Here is an 18,932-nt window from a genome sequence, read left to right as displayed (position 1 = left end):
AAATTTTAAAATTTGGTCTGAACTTAAAGACCAAATATAGTTCTCTTGTGAAGTCCGCCTATGGTCAGTTGTGGCGGGCACTGAGAGAGTAGCAATGCAGACCATGCCAGCTATGCACTGATGTGGTGAGCAAGGGAGATCTACAGTACAACACCAGATGTGTGCAGCATGCCAGGTCAGGGCACCCTGGGTTCCACAGACTCATCTTCTATAATAATAATATCATGGTAATGGAATGTGGAAGATGAGTGTATATTACCCAGCCACTCACAGTAAGTGATCCAGACTCATTATAGATATGCTGTTACCATGATATGTGCTTCAGTGCACATGTGGAAAATAAATCGCTTTTCCCACCTGATGAACCTCAGGGTGGGTACCAGTACTCAGGTTGTAAGTTCTCACATTATACCCCATGGCTTAAGCAAACATCACTGTTAAGAATCCATAATTCCACAAGGGACATTATTGGATTAAACACCACATTTGCCTTAATTTCACCTTCTCACACCTGAGGAAGATTGGGGGGGGGGGGGGGGGGGGGGGGGGGGAGCACTGCAGTTTGTCAGGGTCAGCCACCATAACCCTCTAAACAGGTGAAGGGGAGTGCCTGAAAATACTTTTTTCCACTTAAATGCTATTAAACCTAGGCAGTGGTGTTTGGATAAGGTAAAACAGCTGATTCTCATACTTAAAATCTTGGGCCACTTTCCTGAAGCATGACATGAAGATATTTTTGCCCTTAACAGTTCTAAAGATGTATCAACAAAAGCTGCCATGCTGTACTGTCTAACAAAGCAAAGAATGCTTATGAATCTGATCTTTTGCTCCTTTTTGCTATACAGATATAAATCTATCATTTTTTTTTCAAATAATATGTACGTAAGGTCTTCCTGGTAATTTGGTAAATCAATATATCTGATGAGTCAAACATTTAACGAGCTACTTGTCTGTAATCTTTATTAATGCTATAAGCAGTAAATTTCATAGACAATGCTTAAAAAACTGAATAAAATTTGGCTGTGATATACACTAATTCTAAGCAACCTTGTTCAAATTTTTATTTTCTATATATATATATATGTTTTAAAATTCTTTATATATGCCCTCTATAATGGAACATTATTTACTAGATTTTTAACTTGTTTTAACTCACACACTAACAGCATTAAATTTTGAAAATATGTCTCCCTTCCGAACTCCAGATCAATGTGACCTTTCCCTCGACTTAACTTTCATCACATCTACTATCTAACATCGTGGCCTCCCTTATCAGTATGACCCGTCCATTACTGCTACCGGCGAATCTTAAGCTCAAAATTATCACAGGTCAACTCCACGTTAGACTGTCACTAGATCAAATGTGTACAGATGCACGTTTAAAAGCTAACCTTGTCTCGTGCTCTACACCAGAAATTAAAAAAAAAAACATCAAATATGGGTGGGTGTAACCCAACTTAACGATTACGTCTGGGCCAAGAAGCGTACCATTGGAGACATAAAAAACCTAGACAAGAGATAAACAGTATTCAGTACCCTGCATTTTAAATGACATCTAATCATGGACGTTGCTCTTATTCTGATAGCAAAGATATGTACTATGTTTCCCACATTCCAAACATAGAACCCTACGCGCCATGTTGCCTGCTTCGGAAGCCCAGCCCTGTTGAATGGGTTGCTCCTAGAATCTGCCAGAGCTTGGGTAAAATTACAAACCGATCGTGCCTTTCCTTACCTAAGAACAATCTTGGATCCTTTTTCCCCACGCCTGCTGTAATGTCGCTATCCCACGTACCAAGAATTGTAAATCCACCCGGCTTGTTTTGGGGATTTCTCGTACGTTGCTGCAGAAGATTGCGGGAACCGACGCAAGCCGCTGCACTCAGCCGGGAAATTTACTTCCGCTGAATATTAAACATGCACAGTGGACTTTTTCCGAAGGAACTTAAGCAGTGCTCTAAATTTTGATCATATATAAAGCTATAGTATAACTTCGTTTTATTCATGTTTGTGTGCTTAGATAGACAACATTTTGCATTAAGTGGCGTATGAATATAATCAATATAAGTGTGAGTAAATGATGTCATCCATTTAGCACTATGACCTTATTACATATTTATGAGCCAAGGAGGCCGCCAATCATTCACTTTCACAAACAAGCCGCCCACATGGGTGGCGAAGCTGAAATCACAATCAGGACACCAAACACAATATGCTATATTAAAATAGTTGGCCTGAAGTCTTCGTTAGGAGTTTAGGTGGAATTTGGGGGAAAGATTTGTTCTTGTAGAAGTATTAGCATTATTTGTAACAACAAACACTTGGAAAAGTCTTGTTTAATTTTTGGCTTTGGCTCTTGTGAAAGACTAATGTGTGCAGCAACATCCGTGGACAAATTACACAACATTTTCACTCTATCAATTTAATTGCCAAGCCGTTTTGATTGAAATTTTAATTAAAATGTTCAAGCCTTGTTGCAAAGTGAAAGAAAATTGCACTTTTGTATTATTTTGTAGACTCCATGGAGAGGTAAGAGTAAACATTCTTCTTTTTAAATTATTGTTTTTCTTTTTATCAAGAGCTTATAAAATATGTAGGTTTTACCTGCAATATTCCTGTGACTGTCAGTCACCATTATCAGGGAGTAAATGACTAGGGTCATTTCACCTGGAATGAAAATCCAGGTCAATTGCCCCTAATCACTGGCCTTGTGTTGTAACTGTTACATTTACTCCCTGATGAGGGTGACGGACAGTCACAGAAATATTGGAAGTAAAACCTACATATTTTATAAGCTCTTGATAAAAAGAAAAACAAATTTAAATTGATACATACAGAGCTAATGAAACTCTTCTCTCATAAACATTCTTCTACATGTTTTTTGGTGAAACCTGCTAAAACCAGCTAGACTAGTTATATCTTCAAATAATTTTAACTGTAAGCTTATTTGTAAAGTTGATGCTTGCTTAGAAGAGTTGTTGAACTACAAGTATTCTCAAGTGAAAGACATTGTAATATCTCTAAAAGGCAATACACACACACACAGCCAAAATGGAACAAATGAAAAATCGATTCAGCAACTAGTTTATTTCATTTATACTGCGCATGGAAGCAACATTAATCAAAACTTCGATATATAACACTAAATTAATTGAAATATCCAGAATTCAGAGCCACTTTTGCCTTTGACAATATTGTTTGCATTCTCAGAACACATACATCTGTTAATTGTATGCCATATAGCTAAACAAATGGAATATAGAGTCAAATGTGAAAAGAGGAATTTGTAATCAAAGCAGCATCTTAATTCCACTCTCTGGTCAAAGCTTGCTCTAAATGTAAAGGCAACTTAGATCTCTGGAAACTGACAGCCTTTCCTGAAATAATAACAGTTCATATCAATTAACATGTACATGGCATAATATTCACACTACATAGATGGTCTATGTATCTTCCTTAGAACATTAATGCCATTGGAACCCATACAATACTGATGTCAGTCTTTAAAACTCATTCTTTCATACAGTGCTTCCAAGGTTGACTTTTTTTCACAACTTATGTGGGACATCTCCCAAGCAAGTCTTGCAAAGTTGCAAAGAAGGCTAGAAAACTGAAAAATAGGTAACCTCCCATGGATGTATTGATTATCCATGTTGGGAGGCATGGAACATCAGTTTCTTATGATGTTCTTTTTTTTTCAGCTTTCAGTCTTTAGCAGCTTGCCTTGGTGATAGCTTCCTTGCTCTCTTCTTTACATTTGTAAAGGATTTAAAACTCACATTTCCAACATCATTTGTTCTCATGTTTTCTCCCCAAGTCTCATTTATTGGACACTTATACCAATAATGATGGTGGGGGATACTCATGATGCAATCAGTAATTATGGGTTTCTTGCACATATTAAACATTTGCCAGCAGTGAAATTCCTGTGTGTACAGGAAAGACAACCACCATGAACTTGGAACCTGCACTATCAGAATCTGACTCATACCACAAAACTAAGCAAGTATATAATAACTATAAATTGACTGAAATAAAAAAAAAAAAAGATATACCCATGAAATACACTTTTGCCTTATCAGTATTAAGTATAATTCATATCAAAGTACAACATATCAACAGATATATGGTAAATATTTCACCAAAACATAGCATGTCATATTTACTTTAACTTCAGCATTTCCCTACTAGGGGTGACACCTACTGGCACTTGACTCGTACGTGTTTATATATAGATATAGACACTAAAAAGAAAGCTTTTCAATATATATTTAGTAGAGTGCTACATTCAGTTAAATAATTCTCTATTATACCAGTTCCAAACTCAGAATTATCCCACAACCAAATAAAAAATCCAGAAACTACAAAAAGAAGTTCTTACAGAGCTGTGTACCAAATATACAAAATCTAACTAATATTAAAATTTAAACCTAGGATAAATAAAATTGCATTATAATTGCAAACACTATAATAAAGTTATCATTTCCAAATTAATTTTGGATATTGGTAAATGATTTCATATTCATACTATATATTGTATGAAAGCCTAAATAATTTGACTACCAAGTGGTAATCAATCACAAGCAAATGAATCCCATCTTAAGAAAAGATCAATCTACAGCAGGAAGAAAGTCATCACTGAAAAGGACATCAAATTTAATCCTCATAGAATTACAACTTCTACTATAATTAATTGCCTCATTCATATCAAAAAGTGATAACAGTCAATGACAAATTTTACTAATACAGAATATGAGAGCATATTAACTGTCTACACAGCAAATAGTCCTTTTTATCTAAGCTTCCCTCGGTGGTTTGATAGGTGTATTAAATCTAGCAGCTATTCGGCACTTCTTGGGTGTCCCTCTATTGGAGGAAGGACTGGCACTGTGCTCGGAACCCCCACTGCCACTCTTGCTGTTAGGGCTGGCAACTGCTGAAGGGGCATTCCTGCTGGGGGTGCCCTGAGTAACCATCTCTCTTGCTGGTTCAGCAGTACTGTTTGCTGAAAGAGAGGCAGCTGAAGACATTGTCTTTTCCTGTTGCTGTTTCTCTTTTTGTGGTGTTTTCAGCATCTGTTGCAATGCCAGTTGCTGTATGTGTAGTGCCTGCTCTAACTGGTGCTGATGCTTTATCATCTCTGCTTCCTGTTGCTGTTCATTTTGCTGCAACTGCTGCTGCTGCATTTCCTGTTGGTGTGGGTGTGTCCTGTCTTGCCAATGTTGCCATCTATGTATGATCTGTCCGGGAGGCATAGAAGAACCAGACTGGTGTGGTAGCACTGGCAAGGGCTTTGGAAGGGAGGAGGGCAGATACTGGGCTGCAAACTGTAGCATGCTGGAGACTGGGGTTTGACAAAGTGGTGTCTTCTGCCCCTTCTTCTCGTCAGCTGTTAGACTGCCCAACACTCCTAGAGATGAGAGATGAAAAAAAATACAACTATGATCAATCAGTCTCAAATTTGCTGTATATATGTCACATTTGCTTAAAAAAATATCAACAAAATCTCTAAATATGTCTTTTTGATTCAACATAACTGCCATCTTCACTCCACTTCAACTAACAATACCTGATCTAAGGAAGATTTTTGATGTTTGTTAATTAAATTACTTTTTAATTTTATTCACTTTGTGAGATCAATAAACTATGCTTCAATGGGAAACACCTACTGAGGTATACTGAGGTATAACATTCTCACCTTCTAACACATTCTGGGGCTTTTGCATACTGTAGGATTTTATTGCACCATCAAGAACTATGAGATCCTTTTCATCCAGTGAAGTGCTGCTGGGTTTTAAGTCAGGAGATGGAACAGAGGATGGCACAGGGTCAGCCAGAAAGTCAACAGGACTGGTCCCCCTGCTGACTGCTAAATGCATTAGGTCCTTATCCTCATCATCTGTCAAAAAAATTACAAGGGATTAGAAGTCTATGAAAAATCTTCTGAAATTGCTATAAAAAGCCAAAATCACTAACATTAATGGCACATCATTGCATGGCCATATTTCTTAAGGTCTTTGACTCAGTAACTTTCCTCTGAATATTTGTTCATTTTACAGTTGACAGATTTCAATCCACCCCCTCTGCTCTATCAGATTTTAATGCCACCTATAGAAATTAAAGAAAAAAAATCTGAACTTAAATCAAATATGCCCTATTTGCCCTACTGAAACAATAAATGATATCTTAATCACTTTAATCTCACTTTATATAGAAGGACACCTACCTGTGATTCCAGAGTCATAGGAAGGACTTGCAGGCTTCCCATCTTGGTTAGACTTCCCAACAGTGCTGCCATCTAAGCCTTGGATCTGAGAGGGCGGGATATACTGGGACAACTTGCCTAGAAAGAGAGTTACCATTTGTTCAAAGTTCAAATTGCCAAGAAAAAAAGAACAGAGTACTTTGCCATGGCTCTTGACCTCATTTCTGATACCCACATCACGTATACTTTTTTACTCTGATTTTTTTTACTTCACTGCTTTACAAATTATAGTTATTTTTTCTTCTGTTTTGTTAATAATTTGAAATAAATCTTGCCACTTCCACATTTACAAAACGAGTCCTGAAACAAAAGCCTATTTCTAAAACACCTGAATATATTCTTCATATAAAGAGGTGGAAACATGAAATTCTTTTTTTTTTTTTTTCTTTTCCATAAAAAGGTGAAGATCTGGATATAATTTTGCATTTTCATACAGAGGTGGAGATGTGGAAATATTTCTTGCTTTTCTTTCTACCAAGAGGCTGTGATCCAAAATTATTTTTTCTTTCTATTCTAATTAACTTAAGAATGGAAAACTCGAGATCTTTTTTTTCTTTTCTTTCTTCTTACCGATGAAGTCCTGGGACAAAAGCACTGTCTTTCTATATCCTTTTCCACGGATGGTAGCCACATGAGGTATGGCTTGGAGGAGAGCCATCAGACTGGCAAAGCCATAACGCACAGGTTTCAGCTGAACCATGAACTGGCCCTCGTAGGCAGATTCAAACTGCTGCAGTCCTATCTTGCCTTGGTTGCTACGTAGAAGCAGACGAACCTCACGAGCAAACATCTGTAGAGGCTGGAGCTTCACTACCCGTCTGTTGCCTTCCCCTGTTACCTGTTTAGAAATATACAAGTGGCATGCAATATTTGGTGTTTAAAATAAGAAAGGTATTCTTGACTTTCATATGAGCCATGAGAAAGTAAGATTTGGGAGATCAAAAGGCATTTGACACTTGTTGGCATGATGGCAGGGTCCTGAATGTATCACATCTCTGTGATCTACGACAAGGTTTTAACCCAGTACCTCTTCTCCTACCCCATCCCCTCAAAATAGGGGTTGGGGTGGGGGCAATTCAGTTTTAATACCTTTCAACAGGGGTAATACCTGATAGTTAATGATTCTATGACAACAGCTGTCCAACAATGTACCTTTTTGCATCATGATGTTTATTCTTTTTCTACTTAACAACTGCTAAAAAGAAGGAAAATGTAAACATCTTCACAATTCATCATTATACTCTTAACAGTTGTAAAGGCACTGTTCATATGTACCATGCTAACCTCAATGTAATACTTGAGCTCCTTCAATGCAGTATCCACATTGAGACTTGTATTGAAGGTGGTCTTGTATGTATCCCAGAGATCACTGCAGGTCATGGTGCCTCTGTTGTGGTCCATTAACAGCAGGAGGACACGGTAGGCTTGCTGAGACATGGGGGCTCTGTTAGTCAAGGTGACCCACTCTATTCCATCATTCATCTCCACCTATATGTGTACATGTAATATGTATGCATATGAGTTTATACCTTAAAGAATGTCTTGAACAAAAAAAAAAAAAAAAAAAAAAAAAAAAAAAAAAAAAAAGGATGGACCTCACACGCATGCTCATGTAGCATGCACATAAACATGCTGTGCAATAACAACACCAGATTGCGGGAAGCATGTGACATTAATTCATATTCTCTCTCTTGCATATCAGGTGTATGCACTCATATATGCAAAAACAGTGGGAAAGATTAGTTTTTAGATGAAATTGTGTAAGTAACTGAAAATCCCAATTTGTAAACCAATACTGAAATCCAAATGAACTATGATAACTTGAAAGAGATAATCATTTAATTTTCAGGGTTTACATATGATATGGTCTTACAGGATAAACTTATAGGCTTATCTATAAAGTAGAGAAAAATCAAAAAATAACTTTCGAATTAGTGACAGAACAATATTTGTTTTGTAGAAAGTCAATATTGACTTACTCTGACAATGTGTTTCAGTTTCCCTAGCAACTCGGTAGATGTCTCCACCTTATAGTCTTCAAGTCGGAGTGCGTGTCCATGGCAACTCATAAACTTTGACCCCAGCTGTGCCAGAGGGATGCACTGACTGTGCTCCGACCTAAGCATCTCCACCATCTGCTGTGATAGCACCTTTAACAGTTCCTTCTCTGTCAGCCGAATGATTTTGTCATCTCCAGGTTCTTCAACAATCTAAAACAAATACGGGCTGGTTAATATATTTTTTCTTTTCAAGGTGGTTGACAGTTGCCCAACAAACCTGCCTTTAGCAGCATCCATCACATCTTTGTGAACTGTGCAGTAGAACAGTTAACTGTGAACAGTAATCCTGAATAATGCTGAGTTACATTGTTAAAACTTGTAAATAGTACAGAATATTAAAATACTTACTAATCAAATCAGTGCCTTTGTATATACTAAAGAATATGGTCTGAATTGTAAGAATATGATCTGAATAATAAATACAGTGCAAGTACCTTTGTGAAAACTAAAGCATATAATTTAATCTTTAATGAAGTAAAAGTATTCATCTATACCTCTACTGTGTCTGGAATGGCCTCAAAGAGTTCCAAAAGTTTGGTAAATCCATAGTCGGAGACCTTGCACTGTTTGCCAAAGTGATGGTGGTAGGCCGGGATGAATTTGTTGAAGGGCATGTCACACTGGGGACTGTGCTTTAAGAGGTCAACGACCTCAAGGGCAAACTGCCTGGTCCGCTCCATCTCCTCCTCAGTTTGGTCTGCAGTACATATAAAACAGATAAGGCATTTCATAGTTTTCATTTATCATTATTATTCTCATTTCATTTTAAACATCCTGGATGATACCAAACAATTTCTTTTAAAAGAATATGAAAAATGGCATATGTTTTAAATAACTAAGGCTACTCTTATACTTCATTCCTTAGCTGTAAATGATATAAATTGATCCGATGGCCATCCTCACCTCTTCTTGGAATAGTGATGATCATCTCTTCACCAAGGCCGCATACCTACATAAAGATGGTAAATCCATTATAATGAAAATTTAAGTTAATAGTTATAACAACTCAAAATGACATTAATGACTTTTGCTCTGAATATTAGCTAAAACTTGTGATAAATAAATAACAATAATAAATAAAAAATTAAAATAATTCTTTTAAAAATGCCAAGGCTCAACTTACAGTGACCGTAGTTTCTGGCAGTTCCACCAGCATGTCTTCCAGGAAGCACACACCATAGTCAACAATATCAAATGGCTTCAGGACATATTTAGCTGATGAAAAAAAAATTTAAAAGGTAAACATGAATGCGAAATAAATTTTGAGGATATTCTTTACTTAGTTGTGCCTTTAAGTAAATAAAGTGAATAACACATATACTTACAATATGCATCTGCAAATTCATGAACAGGAATGGACTTGGTAGGCTGTGCCTTCAGAACCCTAAGGAGGTCAGCCGTGAACCGCCTCACCTGGACACGATGGGTCAGCGTCAACACCACACGCTGACCAAAGCCCATCACCTGAAGAGGTATATACATATATGTTTAGATATTATGCCATATATACACAAAAGTCAGTTGGGTGTGGGTGTGTGATATACATGGATGCCAAGAAAATGTGGATATCACATAAATTAAGCTGACAAATGGCACATTTGGCTTATAGCACAGGAAATGCCAAAAACAAAATACCAAGTTAGTGTAACTTCAGTCATGAGTAGGATGCAAGGAGACAAGGTACACCATGCCTATATTTTTCGATTTATTCTCTCTCTCTTTCCTCTTCTCTGCCTGACAATAAAAAATTATGTGCTACACCAAATATATGAAAACACTTCAGTGTCCATGATACAACAAAGGAGATTCATTCCATCACCTGCAGCACGTGTGGTACAGCCTCAAATAACTCCATCAGCTTGGTATAGCCATAGTCTGCCACCCTGCACTGGCGGCCAAAGTGGTGGTGGTAGGCTGGTATGAACTTCATGAAGGGAATCTGTGAGTGGGGGCTCATCTTCAGCAGGTCCACAACCTCACGGCTAAACTGGTTCAACTGCTGACCCATCACCAGGGATGGACATGGACGGTCATCATCAGCTGAAATATTTATGGATTATGTCATTGGATGGTTATCTCAAGCTGATAACATGATAGCTTTTACACTTTAGATCTTTCAACCTGTCTGCATGTTTCTTGCAACTTAAGCTATACATAGGTTACATTTTAAACAATCAAACCATATCAAAATTAATGAAATCTAGCAAATTTGGAAGGACCAAGAAATTAAAGTATTTAAAGAACAAATATTACCATCACATGCTGACTTGTTCTCTGCCCAGTGAACTTTCTTGATACCAGACTTGGACAGCTTGATCTGCACCCCGGGGACACAGCTTATCAGGTGCTCCAGGGGCACCCCGTCCTGCTCCAGCATGGGGAGGGGGCCAAACTCTGTCTCATAGCACTGGGGAAAGCTGCAATGTTCAAAACAATACCCTTTGAACACACAGTGAAATTGAATGAATGTTTTTAGTCATCCAGTAAAATTAGAATGAGAAATGCATATTAATCAAATTTGGGAAGTTACGTTTAGCAACTAACCCGCTTTACAGTCTCAGCCTGACATCTTTTACTACGTAATGCCCTGAATGGACTCCTCACCTGATTTATTGACTTATGGCTTGGAACAGTCTCGAGTGCCACATCTGCTATGTGTGACAGACAAATGCTAGATACTATTCCTAGCAGGTTAGCTGCAAAATGCAAGCTCCAAAATTTGATTTATACAGAGTGGAATTATCTAAAATACAAGGTCAGAAAACTGAAATATCTAAGGTGCAGACAGCATGTAAGCACCCTCGCCTTCCACACAGACCAGTACAGAGAGCATACCTGATGAGGGGCAGACTTCCATTGTGAGTCTGTAACAAAGTGTGAACATGTGGTGCAAAACTCCTGAGAGACAGCACCACGTTGGGCAGCACCACAGCATCCAGCATGTCTACGTAGTTCTGATTGCCACAGTGAATCTCACACACTGGCACTTCGAAAATCTCTTGAACCTGAAATTCCAAAGAAAATCAGTGAAGTGAAGAATTTCACAAACTCACTTTTCAATTATGTCTTAAACTCTAAGAACATCAAAGAAAATAAGGTAAATAAGAACAGCACTGTATTGGAGTAATCTCTTCTCCCTAATACCTATTTAAAAGACCTGGAGGCAATTTAATACAATGAGGAACATCATAGAAGAATCCTTCCAGCAGTGCATAGCATAGCAGGATGAAAAACTGCATTAAACTTACAGGGGATTACTTTGAATGACCCATGTAATTTATAGGTGCAATGATTGCACTGGCAGTACTAGAGGCACAACTAGCACAATCTCAGTCTCTCCACTTATGATTTGCATAAGTGAGAAGTAGTCCACGTGACCTGCTAGCCTTTTCTGTGCTGAATTTGGCAGACATTTGAAAGTACTGAGACAGGCAGGACCTTAGCTTAGGAGACCTTAGAAGATAGCAAAAAAAGTTTTAACACTTAAAGTTAATGAGACTGAGTATACACAGCCAACTTATTAAATAAATAGGGAGTATATGTTTCACGATTATTTGTTGCTTCTAGAAAGAATAAAGAACATAGTACACCCGCCAGCATTCTCTTTTGTTACCCGTCTGTCTAAATAATGTTGATTGGAATTGAATTGTACAGCTTGTAACACCAGTCTCCTTTCTTTTCACACACACCTATATAAATGTATATGTATTTGTATATGTATACATGTTTGTATATGTGCATGTGTTTGTACCTCAGCATCCTCAGGATCCTGCAGTGTAGGGCTGTGCAGCAAGCCTGGCAACAGTTTCACCCTCCTTCCTGGCCCATCCTGGTCCTGGATCTCCACCACATCCTTCAACTTGAACAGCTCAGACACACTGATGGCACGGTGGTACCTGGCAATTGGTAGAATAGGATCTAAGATACTTGTGTAAGACATACACCTTTCGAGTTTGGTGACAGCTTCCAGCAGGCTTTTCACAGTCCCCACCCCCATACACACCCCTCCTTCTGGGACTAGTTTCACAAAATCTCAGAAAAATCAAATTTAAAACGCTGACCCACAATAATCTATCGTATTTGTTGCCTAAGAGGTATGCTTTTTATTTTCAAATGTATAAAGGTAATCCTGTAAAATATACATTTAATTGGAAAAATTATTAAATTGAAGTAGGAATTCATTTGAATTGAATTTGGTTAAGGGACTGACCGCTTTTCAAACACTTCCACAAACTTGAACAAGGGTAAGGCTTGACCAGGAACTTCTTTCAGTAAAGCAATGATTTCTGACCTAAATGAAAAGATTTATATCAGTAGCAAAAGCAAAATATTAAAAGATTCTAATCAACATTAATTCAAATAAATCGAACATTATTAAGTGCATTCCTTAGTAGGCAAGTGAATATCATTTTTAAAATCTTTTCACACACAGAAGTAAAGAAATGATGCAGAATTTAAGCAAAAAGAAAAAAAAATCACAAAAATCACTTACTTGATTGTAGATGCCACTCTGCTGTCGTTCTCTCTCACAGTCACATGGATCCTTTTATATCCAATCTTCTTTCTGTGAAATATAGAGATGGCATAACGGGCCTCATCCAGGGAGGGAACTCTTATCAAGCCAACATTGTTGTTGTCCATCTGGGTCTGGATGTGGACCCCCAAGACCTGAAAAAATTGCAAAATGATTCACTGTTATCGACTAAAACAACATAAAACAGCTTTGTTATTGGTTTCAGATATATAATTCATACAATGCCAAAGAATCATCTAATTATCATCTAATTAGCAATAAAACTCCTAGTTTCCTAGTCTGCAGAATAAATAACAAACACTTTCAAACTTTTTACAACAGCAACTGGTAAAGTGTGGACTTTGAATTCCCGTATAGACACTTAACTCTCTTAAATCTTTATACTTACAGTAATCTGTTGTGCAAATGTGCTCCACAATATTTTCTTCCATTCCCTAGCACTGATGTTGTAATCCAAGTTGGAAACCAAAAGCTCAACAAATGGCTCCCCTAATGAACACAGAGAGGTCTGACTACCACCATCATAAGAAGCTGAAAGGATAGGCCGAGGGGCAACCCGATAAGACTGTACATAGCTGTCACTATTCTGACGATTCATCATCATCATCGGTGATGGACTCCTCCTCACATACCCAGAGCCATGGAAGGTCATATCACCAAGTGTTGGAGCAGAGGCTGGACGTGGAACTTCCTGTGGTTTCAGAAATGGCATCTCTTGGACGCTGGTGCCATCTTTCTCTTTGTTCAGTTTATACTGCTGCTCATCCTGAAATAGCTGCTGCTGAAGTACCAAGAAGGTCTTTGTGTTGGGCTTTTGTGGGTTCCCTGGGTTATTATCATTATCATTATCATGCACTTGATCTGTCCTCTCTGAAGGTCTGTAGTAACTCTGCCTGGCTGCAACTTGCTCGGTTTCTGTGCTGCTGCCATCTGCACTGTCAGAGACTTTATCCGCAGTTCTGCTGCGACAGGGGGACTCTTTTTTGGCACGAATAGGTCGAGGTAAGCGAGGAGGCTCTTGTACGCATGAAGCTGAAAAAAAGAAAATTTTTTTCTCAAATAAATATTTACAAATCTTACTACGATATACAACCCTATGTGGCTAAAACCACATGTTGTACAATAAAACATCATTCAGGAAATACATTTACAAACCACATGTAGGTCTACAACTAAAAAGGAGATAGATATTAACATTCAGAATTTAAAATTCCCACTGTTATGTTTCAAAATTGACATAGGATTTTAAACTTGTGGGTCATTTTGGATCCAACATGAATTAATGCGTTAGACCCCATTCCCATAGACAGTACATCCCTATACGTCCCCGCACCGTTACTCCCCTGCAAGATCGATGCAGGGAAGCAGTGATGTGGGGGAGTATCTGTGTGGGGGAGTAATAGTGCACCAACCTCAGCAATTTTCCTGGGGATGTATCGATGCGGGGATTTAATGGTGTGGGGTTGTATCGATGCGCATAATACACAAAAATTTACTAAGGGGGGTATTGGTACGGGTGAGTATCGGTGCAGGGGAGTAATGGTGCGGGGGCGTATTGGTGTGGGGGGAGTAACGACATGACCCAACAGTAGACACCATTGGTCTACGTAGATCAGTCCAAATCCACATGGCTCTTCCTGAATGCAATCAGTTTAACAGATAACTATGTTTCTTTAAGTAGAATACAGATTACTATGTTTCCTTTTAAAGTAGAATACACAAAAGCAGGCGATCATACGCGTACGTTGAAAATGAGATGTGTCATTCAGGGAGAGTCTCTGCAAAGAATATAAGTAGACTGACGGGGTTTAAGACAATGGGGGGGTCTTTCTTCTTATACAGAAATATGCCACAAACCCCTTGCAGTCATGTTGTATAAATGTAGTATGCCTTTAAATAAGAGTATTGCTACTGTAACTGTTCTCATGCATGGAATCTTAATAACATGTAATAAGAGTAGAATATACCATTTTCTCAGAAAAGTGACAGCCTTTAAAAGATCATTTGGTTACTGGATTTGGCTAATATTTGCATACCGCATAATATTTAAGGGCAGATTGAGGGGGAAGGAAAAATAGCTTACCTTTCATCCTTCTTCTCAAGATTTCAGTGACTGTTCTGTTGGAGTTAGAAGCAAAATTCACCTCTATTTTCGAGCCATATATACTTTCACCCTGCATGCGCGTATAAGCTCTGAAAAAACAAACACATAAATAAACCATGGAACATTCCAAATAAGTCAAATATTTTTTTCAGAAGACTCAAGCAATGCCACACTACAAAGAGATGTGAAATGTCAGTTTACCTTATGGCCTTTCACTGTCTTCAGCATACCTGCTAATGCTCCACTGACAGTGCACTGTGCTGTACTTTCTTTTCCACCACAGATGTTACATAATATGGCCTATGGAAAAGGCCATCTTCAAGGGGTGATATTTACAGGCCTTATCTATTTCTTCTATTATTACATTATAAAGTTTTCATACAAAAAATGGATAAAATTTGTATCAACTGGATTATCTCTAAAATGAGGCGTAAAATTATTATAAGTTAATTGACAAAATTTATATTGGAAGATGAAAAAGACAAATGTAACACTCCTCCCCTAACAAAACCCCCTGTCAGTTGATGGTCCAATATCCCAGTTCATTCAGTGAACAGTATTCCCACTTAATTACACTACTGGGAATGAACTTCTCTTGACAACATGTCACATCAGCAATAATGTCACAAGTATATTCACAGGTAGTCCATGAATGTATTTCAAAGGGACTAGTTAGTTTGTGTAAAAAGGATAATATCTTCTCTTGTATTTTCGACTGGGTTGTATCAATCCTTCAACTTTTTTGTATTTAAAATTTACTACAATTTTCAAAAACTTCAATTTGTCAAAATGAAAAAAAATACAAAAAAACACATTGCACATTTTTTTCATATTTTAAGAGAGGGTATAAACTTGACAAAGAGAAAATTGTGGAAAATTCCAGAATTTTTTTTTTTTGTTATGTTCAGGTGTAATGCATACTCAACTTTATCTTTTAAAAAAAGGACATACCTGGCAGCATCATCTGCATTAGCAAAGCGGATTAAAGCAGATCCGTGAGAAATATTCTTCACTTTTCCACCGCAGTTATCAGAGAGAAATCTCAACTTCTGGCGAAGATAATGTGTCTCCTTGTTCAAGGGTAAATTAGTAACAACAAGCTCATTCTTAGAATTGGCTGTCTGAAATATGAAGACATAAAATAGTTAGAGGAGGAGGCCACACGAATTTAATCATTTTGTACTGCAAGTGATTCAGTTAGTTTGTGAAGAAAATGAATTATTCATATAACAAAATTCTATATACCTCAGTTGATCCAGCATCAGAGAAAGTTGGACTTTCAGCATAATTTGAGCTTTTTGATAATGATTCCCGTTCTCTCTTGGATTCCTTTTTAAAAATAATAAATATTTCAATATAGTCAAAAAGAAATTGTAAAAAAAATCAAATTTTAATATTTCCCACTTAAAGGAAACAATAAGTGCAAATCATTAAATAAGTTCACAGTTATCATGGTAAATTTAAGAAGAAAAGTCACTCAGTCCATTATAGTTTTCAAAAACAATTATTAAAAATCAACTGATAAAACAAGACAAGAATTTTGAAGATTAAAAAAAATCAAGTACTTACAAGTAGTTCGAATCGTGAAGATACATTTGCTACCAGATCATCAAAACAACAGTGTTCATGTGCAAAAGCAAGGAGTCCATTGGAAACTTGTCTGCTGTGGACCAAAACCACATGAAAAGCACAGTTGTGTCGCAAATACCTCAACTCTTCAGCAAAGTTAATGTCACCTGATTAATGGCAAAATGAAGAAATAATTTCCAATAGATGCATTCAACCAGTCAAGTATTTCTGACATGTAAAATTGGAAATATTCAAAACAGACTGTGGTAACTGACCAAATCGAGGGCCAGAAACTACCTTAACCTAGGCATAGGATCTTATAACATTGCACAGCCACTAAAACTAATAGTAACCCTCAACTATTTATTCAAAATAATACATGGTAACTGACCAGTCAGTGGCCTGTAATTTTACAAGAGGTATATTAAAGCCTTTCAAATGGTGTCTTTAGCCCTAAAACAGTATATTGTCCAAAGAACAAAGTAAGATATACTGACTTGAAATAAGCACTACAGTAGCAGGGGGAGAGTGAGTGCTGCCAAAGCGTCGGAGTTTCTGGCGAAGTTTGTCATCTGCAGCATTTTTAGATGAGGATCTGACATGGACAACTGTTACCTGAAAACACACAGGCCCTTTTTAATGAAATGCATGCAGTGCACAGCAGACAGTCATATCTTTTAGAAATGGTGTCTCTGTTGCTCAAAAGTTGATCTTACTGCACGCTCACCTGGGCATTATGCAATTCCTCTATAATCACAGGGTTTTCCTTGCTAGCATCACACACCACCATGAACTCGGCCTCCTTGTGCCCAACAAAGAACTTCTCCCGTATGCACTGGGCCACTGCCAATGCAGATTTGGATCTAGGGACACAGCAGTTTTCTATGTCCCAAAACACTCCAATCGGGGGCAACACCCCTTGGTTTTTAACTAAAGAGGAATGGAACAAAACAATTAACACACTTTAATAATGCTTAAACTTTTTCTGTTTTCAACTATGCTAGTTCATTAACATTTCCAAATTCTTCTGTCTAGTCACTCATTCAATCACATTTACTTCCATTCAATAGTTTAGAAATTGGAAGTTGTATTAGTCTATACCACAAAGCTTGAAATATGTTTTTCCTTTTTTTTACTGAGTTATATATTTTTTCTTTTTTTTACTGTTCTCCAATCAGCAGCAGACTTGGTAAAAAAGATCTGTACAATATCATTTCACTGAACAAGGAAATATACAAGCAAATACCTGCTTCAGCATATGTTGTCATTATTTATCATTCACTTAGCGATTAGAAGGAAAAGCGAAGGAACTACAGAGTTGAAGAGCTAAACTACTCAGGGCACTTTCAGTTTCTTTTCTTTTTTCCTTTCCTCATCCTCCTCCTGAAAACAATTAAAACATTCCATTAAATTAAGATCATTTCTGATATATTGTGATTCCATGATAGTTTGACATTTCTGATCAATAGTTTATTAAATGTTTATTTTACTGTCAGTAGGGTGTACTTTCCTCCCTTTTAAAATATTCAGTGACAAACAAACTAAAGTCACTAAAAACTGCCCTATACACAAGATTATAATTTTTTACAACATTATATGAATACCAGATAAATTAAAGAACAAAACCATTGATGATTGAATTTTCAAAGTTAAAACTTTACCACAGCTAGACGTTTTGCATTTGTGACAGTAAAGTACGTCCCTTTTTGGGGTTAAAAAATTAATTTTATTTTATTATTCATGATTCCAGGAGAGTGAAACTTAGAAACAAATTTATTCATGTGAGACCCTAAAGTAATGAAATATAGTTTGCAATCTGTACACTTAACGTTTTTAAGAGTATGTCTTTTTTCTTATTTGCACCTGTATAATAATAAACTATATGTTGGGTTTGGGTGATAAGAGTATGGTAATTATTAACATACGTAAATTACACTACAGAGCTACAGTGCCCTTATACAAATTGAAATCTAAAGTACATTGATCTTTTCAAAATTCTTTTAGACTATTGAAAGCAATCCAAAAGGTCAGTGCTTGATGTTTCCATTTGCACAAATGGAAACCATTACAAAACAGCAATTATGAAACATATTACATAACGTTCATTTATACCTTACATACGGACAGTTTCGCTTTCAATCCAATTCATAATCTAACACCGTTCCAGTCGATTTAAAGTATATTCTATTACCTGACCTCCTCCTCCGACGGTGAAGCTACATCATTCCGCTTTCTTCTGCGTTCCAGCAACGAAGGAAGGAGAGAAGGGGGAAAGAAAGCGTCGACATTCAAAACTTCACGTTCATGATTGTTGATAAAGCCGAACAACACCCACGAGCGCGATGTTGCGCTCTTATTTCCGGCGGATATTATAGTGCATCAATATATCTAAATAACATC

The 18,932-nt window shown here is 37.2% G+C and overlaps 2 protein-coding genes across 17 annotated transcripts in view; both read right to left on the bottom strand.

Moving 5' to 3' along the window:
* Window positions 1-1,915, bottom strand: part of LOC106173727 (spectrin beta chain-like) — a 56,871-nt gene extending 54,956 nt beyond the window's left edge. For all 14 annotated transcript variants that reach the window (XM_087007161.1, XM_087007167.1, XM_087007171.1 and 11 more), the window contains exon 1: window positions 1,736-1,915. The gene's annotated coding sequence lies outside the window, so the exon portion shown is untranslated. The remainder of the gene's footprint in view (window positions 1-1,735) is intronic.
* A 1,153-nt stretch (window positions 1,916-3,068) lies between these two features.
* LOC106173732 (meiosis regulator and mRNA stability factor 1) lies at window positions 3,069-18,887 on the bottom strand. 3 transcript variants are annotated; one of them, XM_013554951.2, is made up of 25 exons: window positions 18,724-18,887; window positions 17,779-17,915; window positions 17,260-17,462; window positions 17,030-17,147; window positions 16,533-16,699; window positions 16,209-16,292; window positions 15,915-16,084; window positions 14,943-15,052; window positions 13,248-13,891; window positions 12,818-12,993; window positions 12,536-12,616; window positions 12,077-12,221; window positions 11,161-11,330; window positions 10,579-10,742; window positions 10,145-10,365; window positions 9,651-9,789; window positions 9,449-9,540; window positions 9,229-9,274; window positions 8,820-9,022; window positions 8,245-8,475; window positions 7,550-7,753; window positions 6,836-7,103; window positions 6,227-6,343; window positions 5,699-5,899; window positions 3,069-5,410 (listed from the first exon to the last, which is right to left on the bottom strand). In XM_013554951.2, the coding sequence occupies exons 2-25, from the start codon at window positions 17,798-17,800 to the stop codon at window positions 4,797-4,799; spliced, it is 4,590 nt and encodes a 1,529-aa protein (XP_013410405.2). In that variant the 5' UTR covers window positions 17,801-17,915; window positions 18,724-18,887; the 3' UTR covers window positions 3,069-4,796. The 3 variants fall into 3 exon arrangements, with proteins under 3 accessions (XP_013410405.2, XP_013410406.2, XP_013410407.2); XM_013554952.2 differs by having other exon boundaries at window positions 18,729-18,873; XM_013554953.2 differs by lacking the exons at window positions 15,915-16,084; window positions 16,209-16,292; window positions 16,533-16,699; ... (2 more) ...; window positions 17,779-17,915; window positions 18,724-18,887 and adding an exon at window positions 15,165-15,326.
* Window positions 18,888-18,932: the final 45 nt, after the last annotated feature.

The sequence above is a fragment of the Lingula anatina genome, chromosome 2 (assembly GCF_051362555.1).
Source record: "Lingula anatina isolate TDL-2025a chromosome 2, LinAna3.0, whole genome shotgun sequence".
Classification (NCBI taxonomy): domain Eukaryota; kingdom Metazoa; phylum Brachiopoda; class Lingulata; order Lingulida; family Lingulidae; genus Lingula; species Lingula anatina.
This window is presented reverse-complemented; position numbering and strand designations above follow the sequence as displayed.